Source organism: Pseudocercospora fijiensis, assembly GCF_000340215.1.
Source record: "Pseudocercospora fijiensis CIRAD86 unplaced genomic scaffold MYCFIscaffold_3, whole genome shotgun sequence".
Classification (NCBI taxonomy): domain Eukaryota; kingdom Fungi; phylum Ascomycota; class Dothideomycetes; order Mycosphaerellales; family Mycosphaerellaceae; genus Pseudocercospora; species Pseudocercospora fijiensis.
Genome location: NW_006921534.1, coordinates 6,097,441 through 6,118,805, shown reverse-complemented (window position 1 = coordinate 6,118,805; position 21,365 = coordinate 6,097,441). Strand labels below are relative to the sequence as shown.

Below are 21,365 nucleotides of genomic sequence, written 5' to 3'. Positions count from 1 at the left end.
GATATACGACTACTTAAGCGCTAAATTTAGTAGTAGACGAGGCCTCGTATAAATAAATTATAATTAAGTCTCGTAGACTTAATAGAAAGCTCTATAGAGGCCTTATTTAGGCTTCTAACTAGCAACTTCGAGCCCTTCGTAACTATAGGTCTTTGTTTCTATTAGACTCGACCTACTATACGAATAAGCTTAAATAGCCTCTATCGATATTCTACGTCTATAATAACTACCTTAAATAGCTTCTAGCGGTAGCTTACTTCCTTCTATAATACGAATAGATATACCTAATTAAGATAGTAATCTTAACTTTTCGAGAAATAGCTTAATCCGACTAGAATAAGAAGGTTGGCGAATACGATAGATATAGGAAGTACTTCTGCGTTAACGACGGCTATTCTAGTAAAGCTTAAAATTAAGACTATTTAAACTAGACTAAACAGTCTTCTTAGATACCGCTATAGTCGATTACTAACGACTTAGCAAGTAAGTAACTTAGTATAATTCAAGCCCTTATAGATTATAGTATTATTTAGCGACTCTACTAACGCTATCTTATTAGGATCCTTAAGAAGCACTTTAAGCGCTTTCTTACTACCTTTAAGGCTATAACTAACGCATTATTTATTATAAGAGACTAAGAAGAATGCTAGTAGTTTATTAAGACTATATAGAGCGACCTACTAAGCTATTGAAGGACGGAAACCAAAACCACTACTACTACTAGCAGTAATGGTATAGGCCACCGAGGGTAACATAACCTATAGCAATATAGGCAGCCATGTTTAGCATAATAGGATGATAAGACGGTTGCTTAGGTTGATGACTAGAGCCCTACAACATAGGCATTATAAAAGTATAATATAAACAATGTACTGTACGAGGTTAGTGCTCTCTCTATAATGTAGAAGGAGGCCTCTTATATAGGCTTAAAACTCAGCCTAGGTGTGTAGGGCCGGTTACTAGCTAATATCCCTCCCTTTCTTCGTATCTAACTAGACATGCTTCATATTGCGCGCTTAAAACAAACAGTTATACAGTAACCTTAGGCATCTTAGCTAAGGCTATCTTTCAGAGACTCCGCAATAATACCCCTAAGGTAGCATTGTTCCTAAATTCCATTAATATACAAAAACAACTTCCTAAGTATCTAATCTACTACGCTAACTTACTGCTGCTTCAATACACCGTAATCCTTACTAGTAATAACCTCATCTGCTAGTCGGCTCTCGAAATCTCCTCCGCATACGTTGAAGCTATTAGTACCGAAGTACTATCCCTCGTAGAAAGCTTAATTAACGAGGAGGTTAATAGCCTTTTCCGTCGCAGTATTCTCCCAATTGTATAGATATTCCTTAAGTCCCTCGTTATTAAGCTAGAGGATCTGTTTAACTTCGTTCTAAACAACGTAACTTAACTAAGGAATCCTACTAACTAGAGCGTCGGAGATATAGCCGAGGCCTTCGACTAAGATCGCCGTAGGGAAAGCGAATAGTACGAAGGAGTTAGAGGCCGGGAGGGCGGTTAGATTGCGGTACGCTTTAGCAACCTAGGAGACTGTTAAGTTCTCGTAACCCTTAACCTTAGTGCCGTTAATAACGCGAGAGTAGCCTAGGTTAATTAATATACGGTTGCTCTTAGTCTTCAGATTACTATATAGTAGGTATAGCATCTAAATAGAGACTTCGTATTCCTTTAGAGGGTTAAGGATCCACTCCGCTTTACGCCCCTTACTATTAGGCTAACTATCGAATATATAGTCGAGGTCGTCGTCGGTAAGGTACTTGTTAGTAAGCTTACCGATCTTGCTTAGTAGGACTAGGCTACAAGCCTTAAGCTTCTTAACCTAGTTCGTAAAGACCTCGGGCTAATATATGCCTTCGATAATAGTAGAGTAGCTAGTCTTATCCTTAGATATAAGGCAGACCTTAATACGTAGGTGACTAGCTCCCTCGCTAGCTGCGAGCTTAACTACATCTTATCCGAGACGAGTAGACTCCTTAGAAGGACAGTTTTTATAAGTACCGCTAACCTTGAAGAACTTAGTAGGCTTAGAGACAGAGATAAGCTCGTATACGTAATTAGGTCGAAGGGCGACAGCTAAGAGCTATAGGGCAGGGTGCTAGCGGACGATTTAGTTGCTTATACTATAAGTTTGAAGGGTATTGCGGCCTTCTTGCTTAGACTTAGGCATCGCACGTATATACTAAAGGTACATTTTAAACTCCTCCTATATTAGGTCGATAAGGAAAGGAAGATATACTCTACGAGGCTCTTACAACTAACTAAAGACCTAAGGGAAGATAGCATTGCTAGTCTAGCGAAAGCGGTCGAAGGAGGTGCCTTAGCTAAGGATACCGGTAACGAACTTACTCTAGCGATCCGTTAGCGTAAGGGCGCGAGTAATAGTACTAGTAGGGTTAAACGCGTAGAGTCCTAGAGATATCGGGGCGGCAATAGGGCGTCTAGGAAACTAGTTAGCATAGGCCTAATCAGCCTTAAGGGTAGCGAAGGCGTCTTAATTAGGAACCTCGCGACTAATCTTTAATAGGCGACCGACGAGGACACTCGCCTTAGCACTAGTATAGAGACTATAGACCTTAGCGGCCTTCTTAATATAGTTAGTACATATAGAGAACGGCTCTTCTCCTAGCTTGCTAAGGTCGTCGAGCTGTTAATAGATAAAAAGGGCGGTAGGAGCTTCGCCTATTGCGGCTTTAGGAACTATATCGATATCGGTAATAAGGTACGCGATAGAGTCGCCCTTGTAAGAACTATAAATGTTCTTAGTTAATAGGATCGGCGAGAGGCCTCTATTTCTACGCTCGCTAAAGGAGCCTTCGGAGGAGACATCCTCTAGTAGTATATCTAGCATATTAACATCCGAGTTACTATAGTTAGTATTATAGTTAGTACTATAGTCGGTACTAGAAGGAGTGCTATACTTCTTAGTAGCCTTACGGAGGGCCTAGCGAGCATACAATACCTTCTTACGCGCTACTTCGGCCTTAGCGCGCTCGTCTTAAACTTCTTAAGGGACCTTACGGTTACGGGTCGAGCGACGATCTTTAGCCTACATTTCTATAGCGAGCGTAAGACTAGTAGCCGTATCGGCCTCGGTTTCTAGGCGAAGAGCCTTACGTTTAAGGACATTAACGATAGGAGCCTCTTAACCCTTAACGATAAAGCCTATACTATTAATACAATAGCCCTTCTCTTTTAGTAGATCCTTAGTTATCTATACGTTGAGATCGACCTAGACAATCGTATCGTAGTACTTCTTCTAGTAGGCTGTCGTAAAGTCGTTAAGCGCAAAGGACAAGTTAAGTAGCTACTTGCCTACCTTCTTACTAGCGGTAGATACGCGATAGATTATAGTACGGGAAAGATGCTCGGCGCCTTAACGACGGACCTTATACTTATTAACGAACGAAGAGACCTACTTAGTACGCTCTTGTCTACCGTAGGCGAAGTTAATAAGGCTCTTAGGAAGACTGCTTAGTCCTCCCTAGTGTTCGAAGGCCTAGTCGAGGGTCTTAAAGCGCAAGCGAATCTAGGTACCGGCTATCTCGAGGCTATAGACGATAGGAAAGGCTTATTCGATATCTATATCGTTAAAAACCTCGCGCTTAAAGATACGCTTACCGATAGACTAACGCAAGTTATTTATACCGTACGCAACTAAGACAGTAGCCTTCTTAATGTTCCTATTAATAACGCGTAGTAGGGTGCGAGCGTTCTAGATCTTCTCTTAAGGGTCTTCGAGGGCGGTAACGATCTAGAAGCAGTACTCGAGGCTGGTTGTAGTAGCTAAGGCGCTATCGGATAGGGCTTCGATCGGAACTAGGGCGGCTAGGCTTAAGTTGATAGGGGCAGGTAGGTCGTTGCTACTACTAGCGCCTAGCGGATTCGGGGCGCCGGAAGATATAGTCGACCGAGGCGGTTTAGAAACGAGTTTACAAAGTATGTTCGTTGCTTAATAATAATGATTAAAGGATTTAGATAGAAGGGGGGTTTTAGGCGGTAGCGAGTTAGTTAGTAACTGAGTAGAAGAAGGAGCTTAGGAAGCTCGCTTTAAATATAGTACGAAGGTAACGTAGTCCGTATATTCCGCGCTAGTAAAGCAAACGGATAACGGCTGTATATAAAAGTAAAGCTATATACGAGACTTCTTTGTTATTAGGGTAGGCTGAAGTTTGACAATCGATCTAGCTAATTGCTAGTAGCGACTACGCGCCTTTATTAACCTTTAGCTATCGTAGATTCTCGCGCACTCGAAATGTAACTAGTTAGTTCGAGTCCTTAGTAGAAATCTATAGTAGTAAAGCTAGCGGGACTAATAACATTTCCGGGGTAGTATTAGCTTTTCTCTAGAGATGCTCGGTAGCGAGAAGCAAGTCGCCTAGGCCTAGCGTAGCTAATTCGTCGGTATATTAGCCTATAGTACTACCGTTGTAGATGTAGCATTACCTTTCACATTAGTAAGTACGTAAGGGTGGTCTATACGTTTACCTTCTTCCTTCTCCTAAATACTAAGCTTGATAGCCTAAGGTCCCTATTCTTAGAGGCTATAGGCCTAGGTTACTATATCTATCTAAGAGCTAGGAAAGGAGAGGGATAGGGAACCTCCCTTTCTTAGTGTCCTACGTAACTAGTACTAATTAGGGCAGGAACAGTCTCTAGCAGAGTATCTTGTTATCGTTATTACTTAAGGAAGGTTGCTAGAGTCTAGGAATCTAGAGGGAAGTAGTCCTAGAAGGGTAGAGGGGTTAGGTTCGGCTATCTTCCTAATGCTACCCCCGGGGTATTATTAGGAAAATACGCCTCGTATAGTTCTATCTAAGGAAAAACAAGAGCAAAGGAATGAAGTTATAGTAATATCTCGAAGGCAAAAGGGCAATACAATAGACAAAGTAAAAGCAAAAGAGGGCAGTAACTATAAGCATTAACATCCGTAAGAACAAGTAGTAAGGACTAAAGCTATAGGGCGGCACTACATTAATAGCGCGGAGAAGGTAAGGAAAATAACGCAGCAGAGGCAGGGAAAGACAAGTAATCATTCAGTCTCGGGATTTAGCTATAATTCTAGGTAGTCTTCGTCGCTAGACTAGTCGAGCTCCTCCTCGGAGTTAGAGTTAGATAGCTAGAAGTCTAGTTTACTATCGGAATCAATATCGGAAATACTCTACGCGCAATTAATACGTATATAACCCTCCCTTTATTTATAAGTTATTCCTAATAGCTTACTAAGATATATCTAGGGATACGTATAGTTGTCGGGCAGAATAGGATCTATAATCGCGGTAGGATCCTCCTCTCGATAGGCATCTAAGGTCGGCAGAGGGTCTATAGAGGCATTAACTTCCTCCTCGGTCGGGGGAGGACGGGCAGGCTCTCTTAACTCAACGACCTTCTTTAGGTTAGCCCGGGGGTAAGAGTGCTTCAAGGTAGTACTATTAAGTTCCTAAAGTCGATACGTAGAACTATCGTAAAGGACCTCCTACACTCTATAAGGCCCTTTCCATTTAAAGGCTAGCTTATAGGAGTAACTATATTCTAGCTCCGACCGGAATAGGAGAACTATATCGCCAACCTTTAGAGGTTCCTAATTAATAGCATTATAGTTATCGAAATACTGCTTAGCCTCTTTACGAAGGCGCCGTTATCGAGTAAGTCCCTCCTAAGAAGTAGTAGTTATATCCTTAAGAGCTTTAGCGCGTAGGGCAAGGAGATCCGCTCTAGTACGAATAGACCCCTAATCGTAAACGCTATGTATACGATAGGATAACTTAATAGGAAGAACGGCGTCCCTCCTAATTATGAGCTCTACTAGCGTGAGTCTAGTCGTATCGATAATAGTAGTTCGATCCGCTTAGAGAAGGGCCGGAACGCGGGTAGAGATAGGAACGGACCTATCCCCTCTATTAGTTATCTTAGATAGGGCATCAATTAAAGACCGATAGCTACGCTTAATAATAGCATTCGACTAGGGATAGTACGGGGAGATACGAACGTTCTTCGCCCTATACGAAATAAGCAGTACTTGAACTTCTTTAGCTATATTGTTCGTAGCGTTGTCTAAGATAATCTCGTAGGGTGTTCCCTAGCGGCAAAACAGATCTTTAAATAGGAAGGTAGCTATATTACGAGCATTAATAGCGCCGTAGCCCTTATAGAAATAATAGGCCTCCGGCTATCGAGAAAGATCTTCTCGAATAATATAGAGGCTATTGTTCCGGCTTAGATGAACCCTATTACCGTACCACCGCTTACTAACTAATTAGGCAGCGGGGATACGCAACTCGCCTAGCCGACGGTAGCTATTCCTAAAATTATACTTAGGATAGCTCTTATAGTAGCGAGAGACATTAGCCTATACGCTATCCTACTAGTACCGCCGACGAAGGATATCGAAGGTACCCTCCGCCGCTCGGTAGCCGAGCTTATCGTAAACGGAACGAAGGATCTCTCGTCGGGCTGCTAGGTCGTTAATAATACGCTAGAGAGGCGTATTAACTATCGCTTATCGCTAAAGGATTCGATCTTTAACTAGGAATCGTCGAGAATAGCGAATAACCCGACGGTATTAACTCTTTAATAGGCTAGGCGCTTTCTTCGTATAGGTTAGGAAGTAGGCGATATAATAGGAGTCGTCGGAGTAGACCCTATTAAGGATATCATCCCTCTCTAGTTTATCCGCCTTAGCTTTAGCCTAGTCGTTATCGTTAGTAGTAGGGTTCTCGTCGGGCTAGTTACTAGGTTAGTTACTAGGTTAGTCGTCGGTAGTAGGCCTAGCGATCGCTAGTATAGTATTAATATAGAAGGCAGCGAAGAAGGTACGGTTAATAACCGCGTCGACATCTTCTTCTTCTATTATTTCGGCAATATCCTCTTCTATAGCAAGCCTCCTAGAAAGGCTATCTAGTCTAGTATACTTCTTCCTAGGAACGTAGAAGACGTCGAAGTTAAACAAATAGATCTAGGCAACCTACCGAGCTATCGTAGAGTTAGGCAGGTCGGAGGCTATACGGTTAAGCTAATAGACTAGCGTCTAAGCATCGATTTCTAGACGGAAGAATATACTAAAGAGCTATAGCCGGAACTTCTTTAGAGCCTTATAGACTCTAAGGCATTCTCGCTTACTAGTATCGTATCGGGCCTCGATCGGTTTCTATAGCCCGGAGTCGTACCTAATAGGATAACGCAAGGATGGCTCCTTACGGTTATACTACATTAGTATCTCGCTATAGCCTTCCCCGCTCGAGTCGACAGCAACAATAATTAAACCCGCTCCCTCTAAGTAGTTAATAGACGTAAGTGCAGGTACGCTAACGAGTGCCTCGGTTACCTTATCCTTAGCCGCTTAGTAAATAGGAGTCTATTCGAACTTAGCATCCTTCTTAAGTAAGGCGTATAAGGGTTTGTATACTAATGTAAAGTTCTCGACCTAGATACGGAAGTAGGAGACTACTCTAAGCTAGGTTCGGATATCCTTCTAATAGGTAGGATCCGGCTAGGACACTATCTTCAGGACCCGCGCATTATTAGGATAGCGGCCGTTCTTATTAGTTACAAACCCGACAATGTTTATTCGTTTATATAGGAGCTGAAGCTTCTCCCTATATACCGTTAGGTTAGCTCGCTCTAGGTCGCAGAGGACACTATCGAGGTTCTAAATGTGTTCGAGAAAGAACCTGCGGATACTAGGCTCTACTTCTTTATTGTCGTACCTAGTTTTAGGGCCCTTAATGCCGATATCGTCGAGGAAAGGCATCGCTATATAGGAGATATAGGCCGCGAGGACTTAGTTTATAATGCGAACGAACTAGGCTACGGAGTTGGTTGCCCCTTAGGGAAGGGTAGTTTATCTATATAGCCTAAGAGGTGTCTCGAAACTAGTAAGGTCGCGGCTATCAGGATAGAGAGGGATCTAGTCGTAGCCCGAGAAAACATTAACTAGTAAGGCTACAATATAGTTAGCAAAAGCTTCCGAGAACCTATTAGTCTCCGGAGGAAGGTTAGTATCTCTAATCGTAACTGCGTTGAACTTTTATATAGCGTTAATTAGACGGTACTTCTTTAGTTCCCTAGGAGCTGTCTTCTTTTAGACTAGGAAGTATAGATTGCGATACGAGGCATAGGAAGGTTCTAAGGTACTAGCCTTTATACGCTGTCGTATTATGTCCTCAACTATACCTCGCAGGCTTAGGTTTAGCTTGAAACCTAGGTAGGCCTAAGGCTTATACTCGATCGTTCGGATCTTCTACGGAGGGGCAACCTCCGGATTTATTCTACCTAGGTGAGTAAAGTTATATACTAATACGGCCTCGCGATTGTATAGAAGCTCGTATAGCAAATCCAGTTTACGATCCGAAAGCTCGATGCTAGGTTTAATTTTCGCAAGCCTCTCCTCTATTAGCCTTAACCCCCTAGGGATAGTAGAAAACTTTTTTGTAATATACTTCTAATCGTACGGACTATCCCTAGGTAGTAGTGTCGCCTCCCAATTAAGGCACTTTTGTCGCTAGTTAGGATTCCCGCTAGGATTAGACCTATCGGTAATGTGTACGCTGCCCTTTATAGGCTTGATCTTGTTAGCTACCCTCTTATATAGGGTATATATACCAATCGATTGTCGAACCCGAGCTCGCTCTCTTTATCGCTAGGCTTAGAGATTGGCGTAACAAAATAGCGCGTAAACTTCTTTAGAAGTTTCCTTAAGTCGATAGGTATACAGCTAGTAGTCCTAATTTATAACGCCGGCGAAAACGTTAGATTCGTAATAATACCCCCGAGGTAGCATTAGACTCGCGCTCTAATTAGTTAGTTCGGGTAGACCCGCGTCCGGTAGTGATACTTGCGACAGCATTATTACCTTCACTCGTATATTAGGTAGTCGTTGTATTATACTCGCTGTCGCTTCGAGCATTCGTCTTCTTAGTACAGAACCTAGAAACTTACCTTAACGTACGGAGCGGCGCACTTCTAGAAATAACCTATTCAAGCTATACTAACTTATAGCGCAGATTGCCGGTCTTACAACCGCGCTGTAGCGTTTCCCGAAGACCGTCTAGAAGCAGCAAGGATATCCTCGTAGGATTTGCAGCTAGTATTTCCGATATAACTAGTAAACACGACTCGGTTGCCCTTCTAGTTAGCAATAGTTCCCTCCTAGGAGCTATCGTCGCAGTTGCGCTAGATACCTCGGGTTATGCGAGACTATAGTCGACCTAGAATAATTAGCGTGTTTAGGTCGGCGGCAATCTAGAAGGTAAAGGAAAAGCATATGCCGAAGGCATCTACTATAACATTATAGCAAGTACCTACTAGCGCAACCTCCCTATTTACTCCCTATATACCGAGGGAAATGTCTCTATTTATCGGCAGCCTAAGTTGTTTAGCCTAACGCTTACTTATAATAAGTAACTCCGAACCATTATTAAGCATTGCTAGCATCTATTAACTATAGCTCCCGATAGTGACTTAAATATAGATAGCGGGGACGACGGCGAAGGAACGGGTAACTACGGAAAGGTCTATATTATTAGGGATAGAGTAAAGTTCCTTAGGTCGAGGAGGTCCTACTCGACCGATTTGTTAGCTAGTAAATCGGACAGCTTTAATAGAAACTAAAACTAGAATAGGGTCGGGATTATTACTATCCCTTCGGCCTATCTCCTCAACTCCCTCTTCGTTAGTATTATCGATAGTCTCTTAGTCCTCGTAGGTTACCGATTCGCCTTCTACTAACTCTTAGGCACCTGAAAATTTAGGAAGGAACTATAGGGAAGAGACGTCGATATAGTCTTCTCGTCCCTATTTTCGTCGGAGGGCAGCGAGGTCTTTTATAAAGGTAGCATCGTTAGGGATTCGGCTCTAGAATAGGTTAGTAGGCAAACCGTATGCTAGCAGCTTACCTATAAACACGTTAGACTTAAGGTCTAGAAACTATAAAGCCTAGAAGAGAGCGTTTGCCTTTATATCTAAGGAGTTAGCTAGGCTAGTACTATACTTTTTTATGTACCTATTAAAGCGAAAGCTCTTTAGGTCGGATAACTTCCGTTTATAGGCAGGTAGGTTAGCTAGGCCTAGGGTACTACTAATGTCGGTAGTAACATCCTCTATATCGACCTCTAGAGTCTCTAGGACGACTAGGCTTTCTATAGGTAGGGTACTAGGGGCGGTACTAGGTGCGGTGCTAGATCGGGCAGCGCGGTCTATAGCTATCTAGAGAGTCTTAGTTTTAGCGGTTAACTCTCGCTATTACTTAGCCTTATCGGCCGCCTTGTTCTTTAGTACCCTAGTAGGGGCTGCCGCACTAGGGCGAGTAGGGTTCTAAGGGCTCTTGCCCTTACTTTAGGACTAGGTCTAAGACCGTATAGCAGCGTAGACATCTACACTATTCTTAGTAACCGCGTAAACATTAGTAACTGCGTCCGGATCCTAAGAAACAAAGTTGACTTTAATAGGCTTAGTGGTTCTGTTACTACTTCGCTCCTTAACCTGTTTTGCCCTAACCTTCTAAGTTTCTCGTTTAGCAATAGCGGCGAGGGTACTGTTCCTAGTGTCCTTAAACTCGATCTTGCCGCTATACTTCTTTTCTAGAAGGGTCTTTAGCTAAGGCAGCTTCGGGGCTCTCCGATCCTATTCGAAATCAATCTTATCGCCGGTGTCTATATAGTAGAATCGGCCATTTACTTGCATAATAAGCTTCCTTTTAAGAAGCTCTTTCTAGATAGGGTAGGAGGATTAGACATATTTAAACCCGCTACACATCTAGCACTTGCTATCTAAGTTAGAATAGATCTTCCGCATAGCGTAGACATCTACTAAAGGGGCTTTAGGGTAGTTAGGATCTGAAACCTAGTAGACTAGTAGTACATCGCCTAGTATAGTAGCATTAATAACCTCCCTAACTCGCTGCAATGCTTTCGCATTTAGGTTTAGCTAGGCTAGGGATTTAGCTAAGTCCGCGACATCCTAAGAGTGCTTAGTGATAGTAGGAGTTACGGTCTTAGGACTACTTTGCGATTTAGGAAGGAACTTAGGTCCCTTGTTTCCTAAGGCTTCTTTCCTAACCTGCGCTAGGTCATTCCGGTCTTCGCCGTAGATAAACTTCCTCGCATCGGCTATACTATTAATGTCGGCCTTGATATATACTAGGACCTCTTTGTATTTCCTAAAACTCTTAGGATCGGACTCGCTAAGCTTATAGCGACGGAAGATACGCTAAGCCATAGGCTACGGCAATCCCTAGAGGAGCAGCCTCGTTCTCTAAGAGTTTTCGAGGTCACTCTATTCGATGCCGTCCGCTAACTCGATAAACTCGCGGACATACCCTTTTAGGTCGTTATCCTCGGTACGCCTTACTAAGTAGAGGGTCTCGAGCTACGTACGACTGCCTTTAATGCGACGGCTATCGCGCTCCCGATACTCCCTTATAAAGGCTACCTTAAAGGTCTCCTAGTTAGCATTAGACTTGTCGTCCTTTTCTAGGTAGCTAACTAGGGTTTTGAGGGTTCGGTAAAGCTTAGAGGAGGTAGTCCTCGTAAAGGACCGAATCTTATACTAGTCGGATTCTCTGTCGAGCTCGTAATTAACTAAGCCTTCCTTAAAGCGCTTAATATGTGCTATAGCGTTCCACCCTTCGAACAAGGGGTTTATAGTGCTCCCTAGTTCTAGCGGGCGACGCTTACTTTAACGGAGAAGTTCAGTTTGCTTCTCTATTATCTTTATAATAATATTGTAGAGCGCCTCTAGCGTAGAGGGCGCAGGAGGCTTACTTATATTAACTAGTCGCCGCCTAATTTCTTCGTTAATAGGATTAGGGGCGTTTTCGGATTCCGAAGATTCTACTAATTCGTAATGCTCGTTTTCGCTAGCGCTAGAGCTCATTCGATTGTCGTAAAATGGTTAAAATAGCTAAAATGGAATGCTATATAAAGTTGAAATAGAATGCTATATAAATGTATTTTTAGTGTCTTTAGTTTGTTTAGTTTATTGTGATGTTGCTATGCGAGAGAGTAGTGTATTAGGCGGTTTCTCCTAGTATTACCCCCGGGGTAGCATTAGGATTTAGCCTCCTAGGGGTCGCCTAACTACCTCTAGGAGCTTAGTTTAGTAGATTTTAGACAAAAGCCGCTCGGAGGGAGAGACTGCAATCTCTATTTATACCTAGATCCTAGAAACTAGCTCGTATCTCCTTTAGCTAGGCGGGGGGGCGGTAGCCTTCTTTTTCTAGTAGAAGGCTAAGCACTGTCTAAGCGAGGCTGCGAATCTAGGAACGCCCTACCCGATTAATAGGGGACTCCCCGGCTATCCGACCTACAATCCGTATTTGCCATTAATTGATGGTCTTAGCAAACTAAGTAAGGCCGATAGGTAATTAGTCTATCTCCTCCTTAGGCGGGGCTTATCTCGAGCAAGCGGTACTAAATAGGTCTTCGACCCGGAGCCGAGTCCTTAGAAGCTAGCTATAGCTATAGACTAGGCCCTAAGCTGTAACAGTCCTAAGGGTTTGTAGCTTTTCGGGGTTAAAGCGATGCCCTCGTTAAGAGGTTTCTCTACTTGTCGTAATAGCCCCTTGAGATACTTCGGTATCGTCCGTATCGTAGGCTCTTATCGTGCCCTCGCTTCGGTTATAGCTATTCGTGCCTAGAGACTACCTTTAATATACCTGAACCTGTTAGATATAAAGAGATAGCCCTACCTTCGGCTCTAATAAAGGACGGAAACCAAAACTACTACCACTACTAGCAGTAATAGTATAGGCCACCGAGGGTAACATGACCTATAGCAATATAGGCAGCTATGTTTAGTATAATAGGATAACAAGACGGTTGCTTAGGTTGATGACTAGAGCCCTGCAACATAGGCATTATAGAAGTGTGACATAAACAATGTACTATACGAGGTTGGTGCTCTCTCTACAATACAGAAGGAGGCCTCTTATATAGGCTCAAAACTCAGCCTAGGTGTGTAGGGCCGGTTACTAGCCAATACTATAATATACTAAAGGCGGTCGAGAAATTAGACTGTTTAAAGAAAAAGTAGATAGCTTTAGAGAGCGATTAATAGGCGACTTGGATATAGCTTAGAGATCCCCTATTAAATAGCAGTTAGAATAACTAGTTTACTAGAGGGCTATTACGTATACTTAAAGCACCAAGATAAGCGTTAGATAGGCAAACAGAGCCTACGAGGTGCGTATTCGTCCCTTATTTATAGTGTTATCTAAATTTGTATAAAAGAAGCCCTCTTCTGTATTTTCTAGAATAGCTAGAATTCCTTAGAACGGCTTCTTTAACTATATTCTACTAATAATAACTAAGTATTTCTAAGCCTTAGAATATACCTATTCTAACTCGACGATTGTGTGTGCGAGCGTGTACGACGAAACGGTATTGTCGCTACCTGCGATTAGCTACTAGTATAGCAGAAATATAATACTCCGGCCTTTAAATACCTACTACTCTTAGTATAGAAGAAGATAGCTAATAAGCTTATATAGTATTATAGAGATATAGACAATAATAAGCCTACTTAGCGGATAGCTCTACCTACTATATACGACGATAGATATACTAAATGCTTCTACTACTTCTAGTATAGCTATTGCCTACCTTATAGGTATATCTAGCGCTTCTATATTGCTAGTACGAGTATTCTTACGCTACGACGTTATTAGTTATATAATAGCCGCTTTAAAGGTCTAAATAGTAATCTTATATACCTAGAGTAGTATAATACTAGGCTCGTTATCGATAACGATAACTAGTTAGTAGCGACCTACGTTAATATTAATAAGACTCTAGGAGTATTACGAAAGCGCCGAGTAAAGGAATACTTCTATTCTATATAAGAAGTAGTTATATAGGTCTTCTTCCGCTTCTACGATACGTAGGCTTCTAATCTAAACGACGCTTAGTAATACGAGGCCCTCCTATAGTAGGTAACTAACTACGCATTACTAAACTAGAAGTTAATAAACGATTATATAAACGACTAGTTTAAACGTAGCGCTAAAGAGGATAAATTAATACCTTATCGTATTTCTAAGTAGCGAGATATTAAAGACAGGCTATTACGGTAACTAGTCTTCTATACGACCGTATTACTAACCCTAACTCTATTAGTTACCTTAACTAAAACTAGTACTAACTTTCTAGATATATATAGGCCTCGTATTATTATCGAAGGCTATTCTTTACTAGTCTACGATCTACCTAATAAGAACGGCTTTATTACTTAGGTCGAAGATAGTAAGAAAAACGTACTATACAAGATTAGGGAGGACCTAATACCTATTTAATAGTCTCTTAGATACGGACCTTCTATAATTAACGCTAATTAGTTAATTGCTACTGTTTTTACTAGTAGACGCTAGTAAAAGTAATTAGTATAGTAACGACGAGGTATTACTATATTAGGGTATTAGTAGCCGTTACTATCGTCCTTACTAGACGATTTGCCCTTACTAAGTAAGCTATTTCTACTTCGTAATCTACTACTACTACCTTCTATAGTAGAGCTGCCTTCTATAGTAGAGCTACCTTTAATAGTACTATCTATAGCTCTATATTTATTATCTATATTATTACCTAGCCCTCCGTCGCAGCGCTGGGGTCGAAGATGGCGGATGCGAGGCCCGTCTTGCCGTCGTCTGACCTATGTCGATGCTATGGTAGACACTACATCAACATCGCCAGTCGCCTTCAAACCCCAAAGCGTATCCGGAATCGGCACAGGCGGGACAGCGTGAGCCTGCACCTTCTTGGCAGTCTCCAAGAAGCTCTGCCTGACAACATCCCACTCCACAGCCGTGTTCACCAGCTGGAAGTCCCGCTTCCGAAACTCTCCGCCAACAAGCACATGCTCAATATCACCGACATTGGCATGCAGCATCACCGCCGCAATCGCGTCCGACCAGCCGAGCATATTCGGAGAGTCGCCATTGAAGACCACGACATCCGCCTTGGCGCCGACCTTCAGCACCCCAATATCATCCCTCCACAACGAGCGACCGCCCTGGCGCGTGGCCATCAGGAATCCTTGCTCAGCAGTCATCGGCGTCGTCCGCGGAATCAATCCCGTGTCTCTCAGCAACTTCGAGAAATTCACATCTCGACTTCGTTGCAGCCACAGACGAGCTTGCGTCAACACATCGCCCGAGAACGTGAAATTCGTATCAACGCCCAGCGAAGCCTGGTCGGCGATGACATGCCCCGTCGTCTGTCCGTGGCCATAATGAAACTCCGACTCCGGCGTGATCGAAACATGAAAATTCCTCTTCCGCAACCACTCCCGCTCGTCCTCCGAAAGGTAGGGAGCATGCGACAAAATCACCGGAACCCCCAGCTCCACCACACCCCTCCGCTCCAAATCCAGCGGCGAACTCCCCTTCGAAGGCCACGGCCCCCCAAGATGATGAAGCGTGAACACCTCCACCTTCCGCTCCCTCACAGCCCTCCGATACTCCTCCTCCTCCTCCTCCTCCATCGTCGACCCGCCGCCCTCACCCGCATCAAACGCCAACCCAAACCTCACCAACCCCTCCCCCTCCATCTCCCCCCATTTCCTCCACTGCTCCCGCCTACCAAACAACCCATGTTCACTCACCTCATAACACCACCAAACCCTCGCCCCGCCATCAACAGCCCCCTCAAAACTTCTCCGCATCTGTCCCGCCCCAAAATTGCAATGCGCGTGATCCACAACCGTCGTCACCCCGGCATTCAGCCCTTCCAAATACCCCTCGACCGTACTGATGTACACCTCCTCGGGACCAAACGCTCGCACCGCCGTCTCGGAAGTTTGACTGACCCAATCGAAGTAGTGCAAAAGCGTGATGTCGGGTGCGACGCTTCGATACGCGGTCATCCACATGTGGACATGCGTGTTGACGAACCCGGGAGAGATAATTTTTCCGGTCACGTCGAGAATCTCCACTTCCTCGGGAACACTGAGGTTCTCGAACTTTTCCTCGATCTGTGCAATTCCATCTCCGACGATGAGGATCGAGGCTTTTCGAAGAACTCTCACTCTTTGCACTTGCTCGTCAAATGTGAGTAGGGTTCCGTTTTTAAGGATTAGGGGAGGAGACATTGTTTTTTTTTAATGCTTGAGGAGATGGACATGTTCTCAAGTATATATATACTTGACCTCAAATCCTTCCGCGGCCCTCGCCCTCGCGAATTCGGGAGCCCCCGGTTGATGAGAGAAAGGTGCCCGCAGCGAGAGAGCTGAAATTTGAATGTACGATATGAAACCTTTTGGCTTTTTCATCTTCACGGATCAACGAATTGTGTATGTGATCGGCAAAGAAACTTGCCCAAAAAAATGATGACGGAGAGGCGAAAGGCCGAAGGACGAGGAGCGAGGCCGAGCTGTAGTTAGCACAAACGTAAAGTCTCGAACTTGACGTCGAAAGAAAAAGAATACCGACACTTCTATTCTCTGGGAAGTGGATGGGAATGCTTCTCTTCCGAATACTCTACACGATGATACGCCATTCGCTATGCGATGCCTCTCAGCGCCTTTTACTTTGCGCGAGAAGAGAAAACAAGGAGAGAAAGGGTATATAACTCATGTTGTATGCAACCATCTCGAACGCCGTCTCAAATTTGTCTCGTGGAATGTCGAGTTGAGAAGCCACTCTATTCGCGAAAAAAAACCTCAGAGCTTGGCTTTTGCTCCGTTCCCATGAGCAGCAGTAGCACTTGCTTCCTTGTTGAGCTCTACTCTGCCATCACCTTGTCCTTCGCCGAAGAAGATGACTTGCACGGTCAGATCGTCGCGGTATCTTCTGCTGTATGGGCTTGGTAATGTGAGCAATGCGCTCAACATGTCTTGGTCCTTACCGCCTAGCGCGTTCCTGACAAGATGCGTAGCTGCGTTCTTGTCTTCGGTGACGAATCTCTGGTCTTGGCCAGACGGTACACCCCACTGCTGCTGTCTGATGGGAGCTCTCTGGCCCGAGCCATCGCCCTGGTCATGATGTTCGATCGGCAAAGATGAGGCTTTCTGGCTGCTGTTGAACCACGAGGTAAGCCATCCAGTGGAGCGGGCTTTGGAGTCGGAAGCCTGTGTCTCGAGCCACTGCCCTACGAGGCCGACAACTTCTTCGTTTGTGAGCATTTCCCACAAGCCATCTGTGGCCATGACCAAGAAGTCACCATTTGCGGGCTCAATTTGTGTTCGGGTCACAACTGGTTCAGCAGTGACGTAAGGTGGTGTTTTCAGGTACTTGCTGGCGTTTCGACCAAAGAAGTTCCTCTTCATCTTCTCCTGAGTCTCGGCACTCCATTTGTAGATGGCATCACCGAAGGCTCTGCTTGGCTCAAGGCCGCCAAGGATGCGTCCATTCATAGTGACATGTGGCTCGCCAGGATGTTCAGCTCGCAGACGTGCATCTTCCGAAGGCGTAGCGCCTGTTTGGTCGACGGAGAGCGCGGTGGCTGTCCATTTTCCACTGCTACCTCTTCGACCCAGGACTGCGCGACTGTCTCCAGTACACGCTACCCGAAGCTCCTTCGATCGAGAATCGTAGAACGAGAGTAAAGCGCAAGAGCCAGAGAGAGCTGGCGCAAGCATTTCTGCGGCCACCACTTTTGACTGTGCCTTGAGAACTTTTGCGACTGATTCGTGCACGATCTCGTGGTCAAGCTTTGTGAAGCCTGTCTTGATAGCGGCATCGACAGCATCGGCGGATGGCGTAGTAATTTTGGGGTCTTGTAATGCGGTCTTGTATGTGGAGTTCAGCTCCCGTGCCACGTATGATACGAGTGTTTGTCGCAGCTTTGCGGAGGTTGTCCAACCAGAATGACCGTCAAAGACTCCCCAGAACATCCAATCTGAGCTCATTTTACCATCGCCCGCTGCTGCTGTAGTGCTGGGTACTTCGACAATCTTCTCGATGTGATCGTCCTCGATCGGGTCGTTGCTGGGAATCTGCACGACATCGTACCGTACCACGCCCTCCCCTCTGCCAACGAGATAACTCTCCTCATTCGTCCTCAGCTTGGCAGAGGCCTGCTCCGGAGTGAGCATCTCTAGCACTTTCCGCCCAGAATAGTCCGTTTCTTTGCTGATAGGCTGGTCTGCGGGAATTTGCGCCGTGAACAGCTGACCCTGCTCAACAATAAGCGCCTTTCTGACAGACTCTGGTACGGCCTCTGGCACTGCGGGAAGAGTAGACGGATTATGAGTCGGCGATACGGGTGTGGTCGCGGTGGAGTAGCTTCGACCCTGGCCTCCGCTCAAAGCTTGTGAGACGGGCGACACATCTGGCGCAAACGCGGGTGAAGTCGACTGTGCAGTCCGCTGTTCATAGCCGTAGTATAGAGCTGCCGCGCCGACGCCCAGCGCCACAGGTATGGACACTCTCCTCGACAAGCGCATCGACGACTGTAGGGGCTGCGGAGTCCGAGAGGCTATCGTTCGCTGGAAGATGGCATTGTGAGGGCCGTTGATGCGTGGTTTCTTGAGCGCTTGACGAGGCAATGGGCGTCGAAATGTGCGCAGGTTCTGGATCACCGCGCGGCGCATGTCAGTGTCCTACCGCAGACACGGCGGGAGTGGCAAGTGAAAGTGCGAAGTGACTTTCGGTGTTTCTTTTGCGCATCATCCGCCTTCAGCAAGGAAGAGCCCGAAGAGCCTCCGCATGCGTGGCTGCTGGGTTCGGTTGACCGGCAGGCTGGAAGTGGTTAGCGCGGTTCTTGGCAAGCACAGCAATTCTGACAGCCGCGAACTTCTGAGGCTTGCGCTGTAGCGACGACGTCGACCAGAAAATCTCCACCACCCAACGATCGCTCCTCCCTCTCCCTCCTCCGCTGCACGATGTCGAGCAAGACCAAGAGCCCGAAGGCAGCCGGCAAGACCGGTGGCCGTTCCGCCATTGAGGATGTCGTCGCCCGCGAATACACCATCCACCTGCACAAGAGAGTACGTTCAGTTTGATGAAGTCCACGGATGGTGCGGTGTCTGGGATATGGCATCGCGCATCGGGCGGAAGACTGAAGCCAAGAGCATACATATTGACAATGGGATAAGGTCCACGGCGCTACCTTCAAGAAGCGTGCTCCACGTGCCATCAAGGAGATCCGTGACTTTGCGACCAAGGCTATGGTAGGCTCAATATCTTTCCCCGTTATGCTCTTCCATACTGACATTGCCACCAGGGTACCTCCGACGTCCGCCTCGACCCACAGTTGAATAAGAAGGTGTGGGAGTCTGGCATCAAGGGCGTCCCATTCCGCCTCCGTGTCCGCATCAGCCGTAAGCGTAACGACGAGGAGGGCGCCAAGGAGAAGCTCTACTCCTACGTCCAGGCCGTCAACGTCAAGAACCCCAAGGGTCTCCACACCACCGTTGTTGAGGACCAGCAATAGATGTGGTCAGCCTGATGGGTTAGGGAAAAAGTGACTCGATGATGCATCAACTAGCCAGGCGTCCGAGGCGTTAGAGAAAGCCGTGGATGGGCTATGAAGCGCTAAAGAAGCGTATGATTTAGAGCGTACTCAGATGAAAGTACGTCTTTACGCCAATTGAGCACACTTTTCTCATGCTGCATATCCGTCTCGTATCGTACACCTTGTGCGCTTAGTATATCGTCTTCCACTTGCAAAATTTTCAAAAGTGAAGAGGAAAATGTACATTACATGTCACATGCGGGTGCAACAAGAACGTGCATCTTTAAGGCCAACCCGGATGAACAATCGGCTCGAAACCACCGTCCAGACGTGGCATGAATGCTACTATTTGGTATACGGCGATTCGGATACTCGACTTGTTAATTACATGTAAGATACAGTACTCCAGTCTCGTGCGTGTCGCAAATCATTTCCAATTACGGAAGCGGCTGGCTATAAGGCTACACAGGCTAGGCACTGTGCTGCGGCTAATCCTTTGATTCCCTGAGTGTTGGAAGTATGAGATCGTGTGTAGCGCATTCAATGCCACTACACTACTTTCATTGCCATCCGATTGTAATCCAGTCCCAGCAGGATGCTTGTCACTGTGTTCAAAGTCTGTCGTTGATGACACGCTTTGTCTTTGCGACTCTGGACTTTGACTGAGAATTAGTAGACAGCTTCATGGCGACCGCATCACGATAAAAGTGGGCGAGGGCGGACGTGGCTTACCTAGGCCACGAAGCGCGATGGTCATCACTCTCGAAAGGCATGGCCGAGTGCAGGCGTGAAGGTGAAGGTTCCATAGGCAGATAGTGCTTGACTGCATTTGCACGCTCAGGTCTTTGTGTCGTTCTCCCATTTCTTAACGGCAAGTCTGCCTTCATTGACAGAGCGAAATACTACAAATCATCAGCCAGATATAGAGGCATCATCGAGAGTGCTTACATAGCCGCTCTGACTCGTCTAAGCCTCGCATGAAGGGATCGTCTTTGGTTGGGGCACGAGAATTCTGTGCATTATCCGCGATCTGGAGTGCACGCTTCTTGAAGGTCTGCAATTCGATCAGTCAGAGGTTCGAAGATTGAGGACATCGCCCTACATCAAGCAATGTCGCAATCAGATCCTCGTCCTCGAACAGCTCTAGCATACGCTCGGCCAGACCGAAGAAGTAGGTTGCGCGCTCCCGGATGTCAACCGATTTGGGCTCTGCAGAGAGAGCATGAAGGACGTGCTGGTTGAGAGCAGCGGGCATATCCAGCGATGCCAAGGCATCTGCTGATGGACCTGCTGGCCTCGACACGGCGAGCATTCGCGCCAACCAGACTGGCAACTCTAGCTTTGACCCGCTCTCGATGGCAGAGGCATTGTTGAGAGGCGCCAGCTGCGGCACTGTGAGCTCGAAGGTGCAGGGAGCCTTTTGCGAGTCTGTGAGGATTGCATCGATGTCGCAGTATGAAGCCATGGCATGGCGACGCGTGAACGACGCGTCGATACCGTCCTCTTGTTCGCCTCGAGCAACTCTGGAGGTGGCAAGGCCAGAGTTCAGTTCCACGTGAGAAGTGTATCGGAGTGATGCGGCACGGCAGAGCGGTCAGTGGTCAGTGGTCAGTGGTCAGCGGTGCGAGTCGTGGACGTGGACGTGTCCAGTATCAGCCTGGAGAGCTCCACGCCTTACTTACTGGGTTTCTCGGGTTACGTGAGAATGCCAAGAATAGCAGAGCCTTAGCAACTTCCCTTGTAATTTACTAGGTAGAATGCTCCTCTTCTGCTAGTAGAGACCTTAAATCGTATCCTTATACCGCTCTATACCGCTATAATAATTGTTATATAGCTAACGCCTTAGCTAGTAGGTATAGTTATTCTTTATAGCGCTAGCTACCTCCTAAAGTAGTATTTCGAGATACCGCGAGGCAAGAAGTTAACTGCCGAAGACGCGGTTTAGCGTACGACGCGATC

The 21,365-nt window shown here is 45.8% G+C and overlaps 4 protein-coding genes across 4 annotated transcripts; 1 reads left to right on the top strand and 3 right to left on the bottom strand.

The window, feature by feature from the left end:
• Positions 1-14,664: 14,664 nt before the first annotated feature.
• On the bottom strand, positions 14,665-16,101 carry MYCFIDRAFT_134001 (uncharacterized protein; the record flags this gene model as incomplete). The annotated part of the gene is made up of 1 exon (XM_007927448.1): positions 14,665-16,101. One exon carries the CDS (start codon positions 16,099-16,101, stop codon positions 14,665-14,667), a length of 1,437 nt encoding a protein of 478 aa, XP_007925639.1.
• A 319-nt stretch (positions 16,102-16,420) lies between these two features.
• Positions 16,421-18,572, bottom strand: MYCFIDRAFT_54369 (uncharacterized protein). The gene has a single exon (XM_007926111.1). The coding sequence runs from the start codon at positions 18,541-18,543 to the stop codon at positions 16,672-16,674; it is 1,872 nt and encodes a 623-aa protein (XP_007924302.1). The 5' UTR covers positions 18,544-18,572; the 3' UTR covers positions 16,421-16,671.
• Positions 18,573-18,770: 198 nt separating this feature from the next.
• Positions 18,771-19,558, top strand: MYCFIDRAFT_72681 (uncharacterized protein). The gene is made up of 3 exons (XM_007926153.1): positions 18,771-18,939; positions 19,048-19,122; positions 19,176-19,558. The coding sequence occupies exons 1-3, from the start codon at positions 18,835-18,837 to the stop codon at positions 19,383-19,385; spliced, it is 390 nt and encodes a 129-aa protein (XP_007924344.1). The 5' UTR covers positions 18,771-18,834; the 3' UTR covers positions 19,386-19,558.
• Positions 19,559-19,757: 199 nt separating this feature from the next.
• On the bottom strand, positions 19,758-21,000 carry MYCFIDRAFT_211067 (uncharacterized protein). Its single transcript, XM_007927447.1, is given in 5 exon segments — positions 19,758-20,062; positions 20,139-20,308; positions 20,355-20,460; positions 20,509-20,894; positions 20,908-21,000. 3 exon segments carry the CDS (start codon positions 20,869-20,871, stop codon positions 20,244-20,246), a joined length of 534 nt encoding a protein of 177 aa, XP_007925638.1. The 5' UTR covers positions 20,872-20,894; positions 20,908-21,000; the 3' UTR covers positions 19,758-20,062; positions 20,139-20,243.
• Positions 21,001-21,365: the final 365 nt, after the last annotated feature.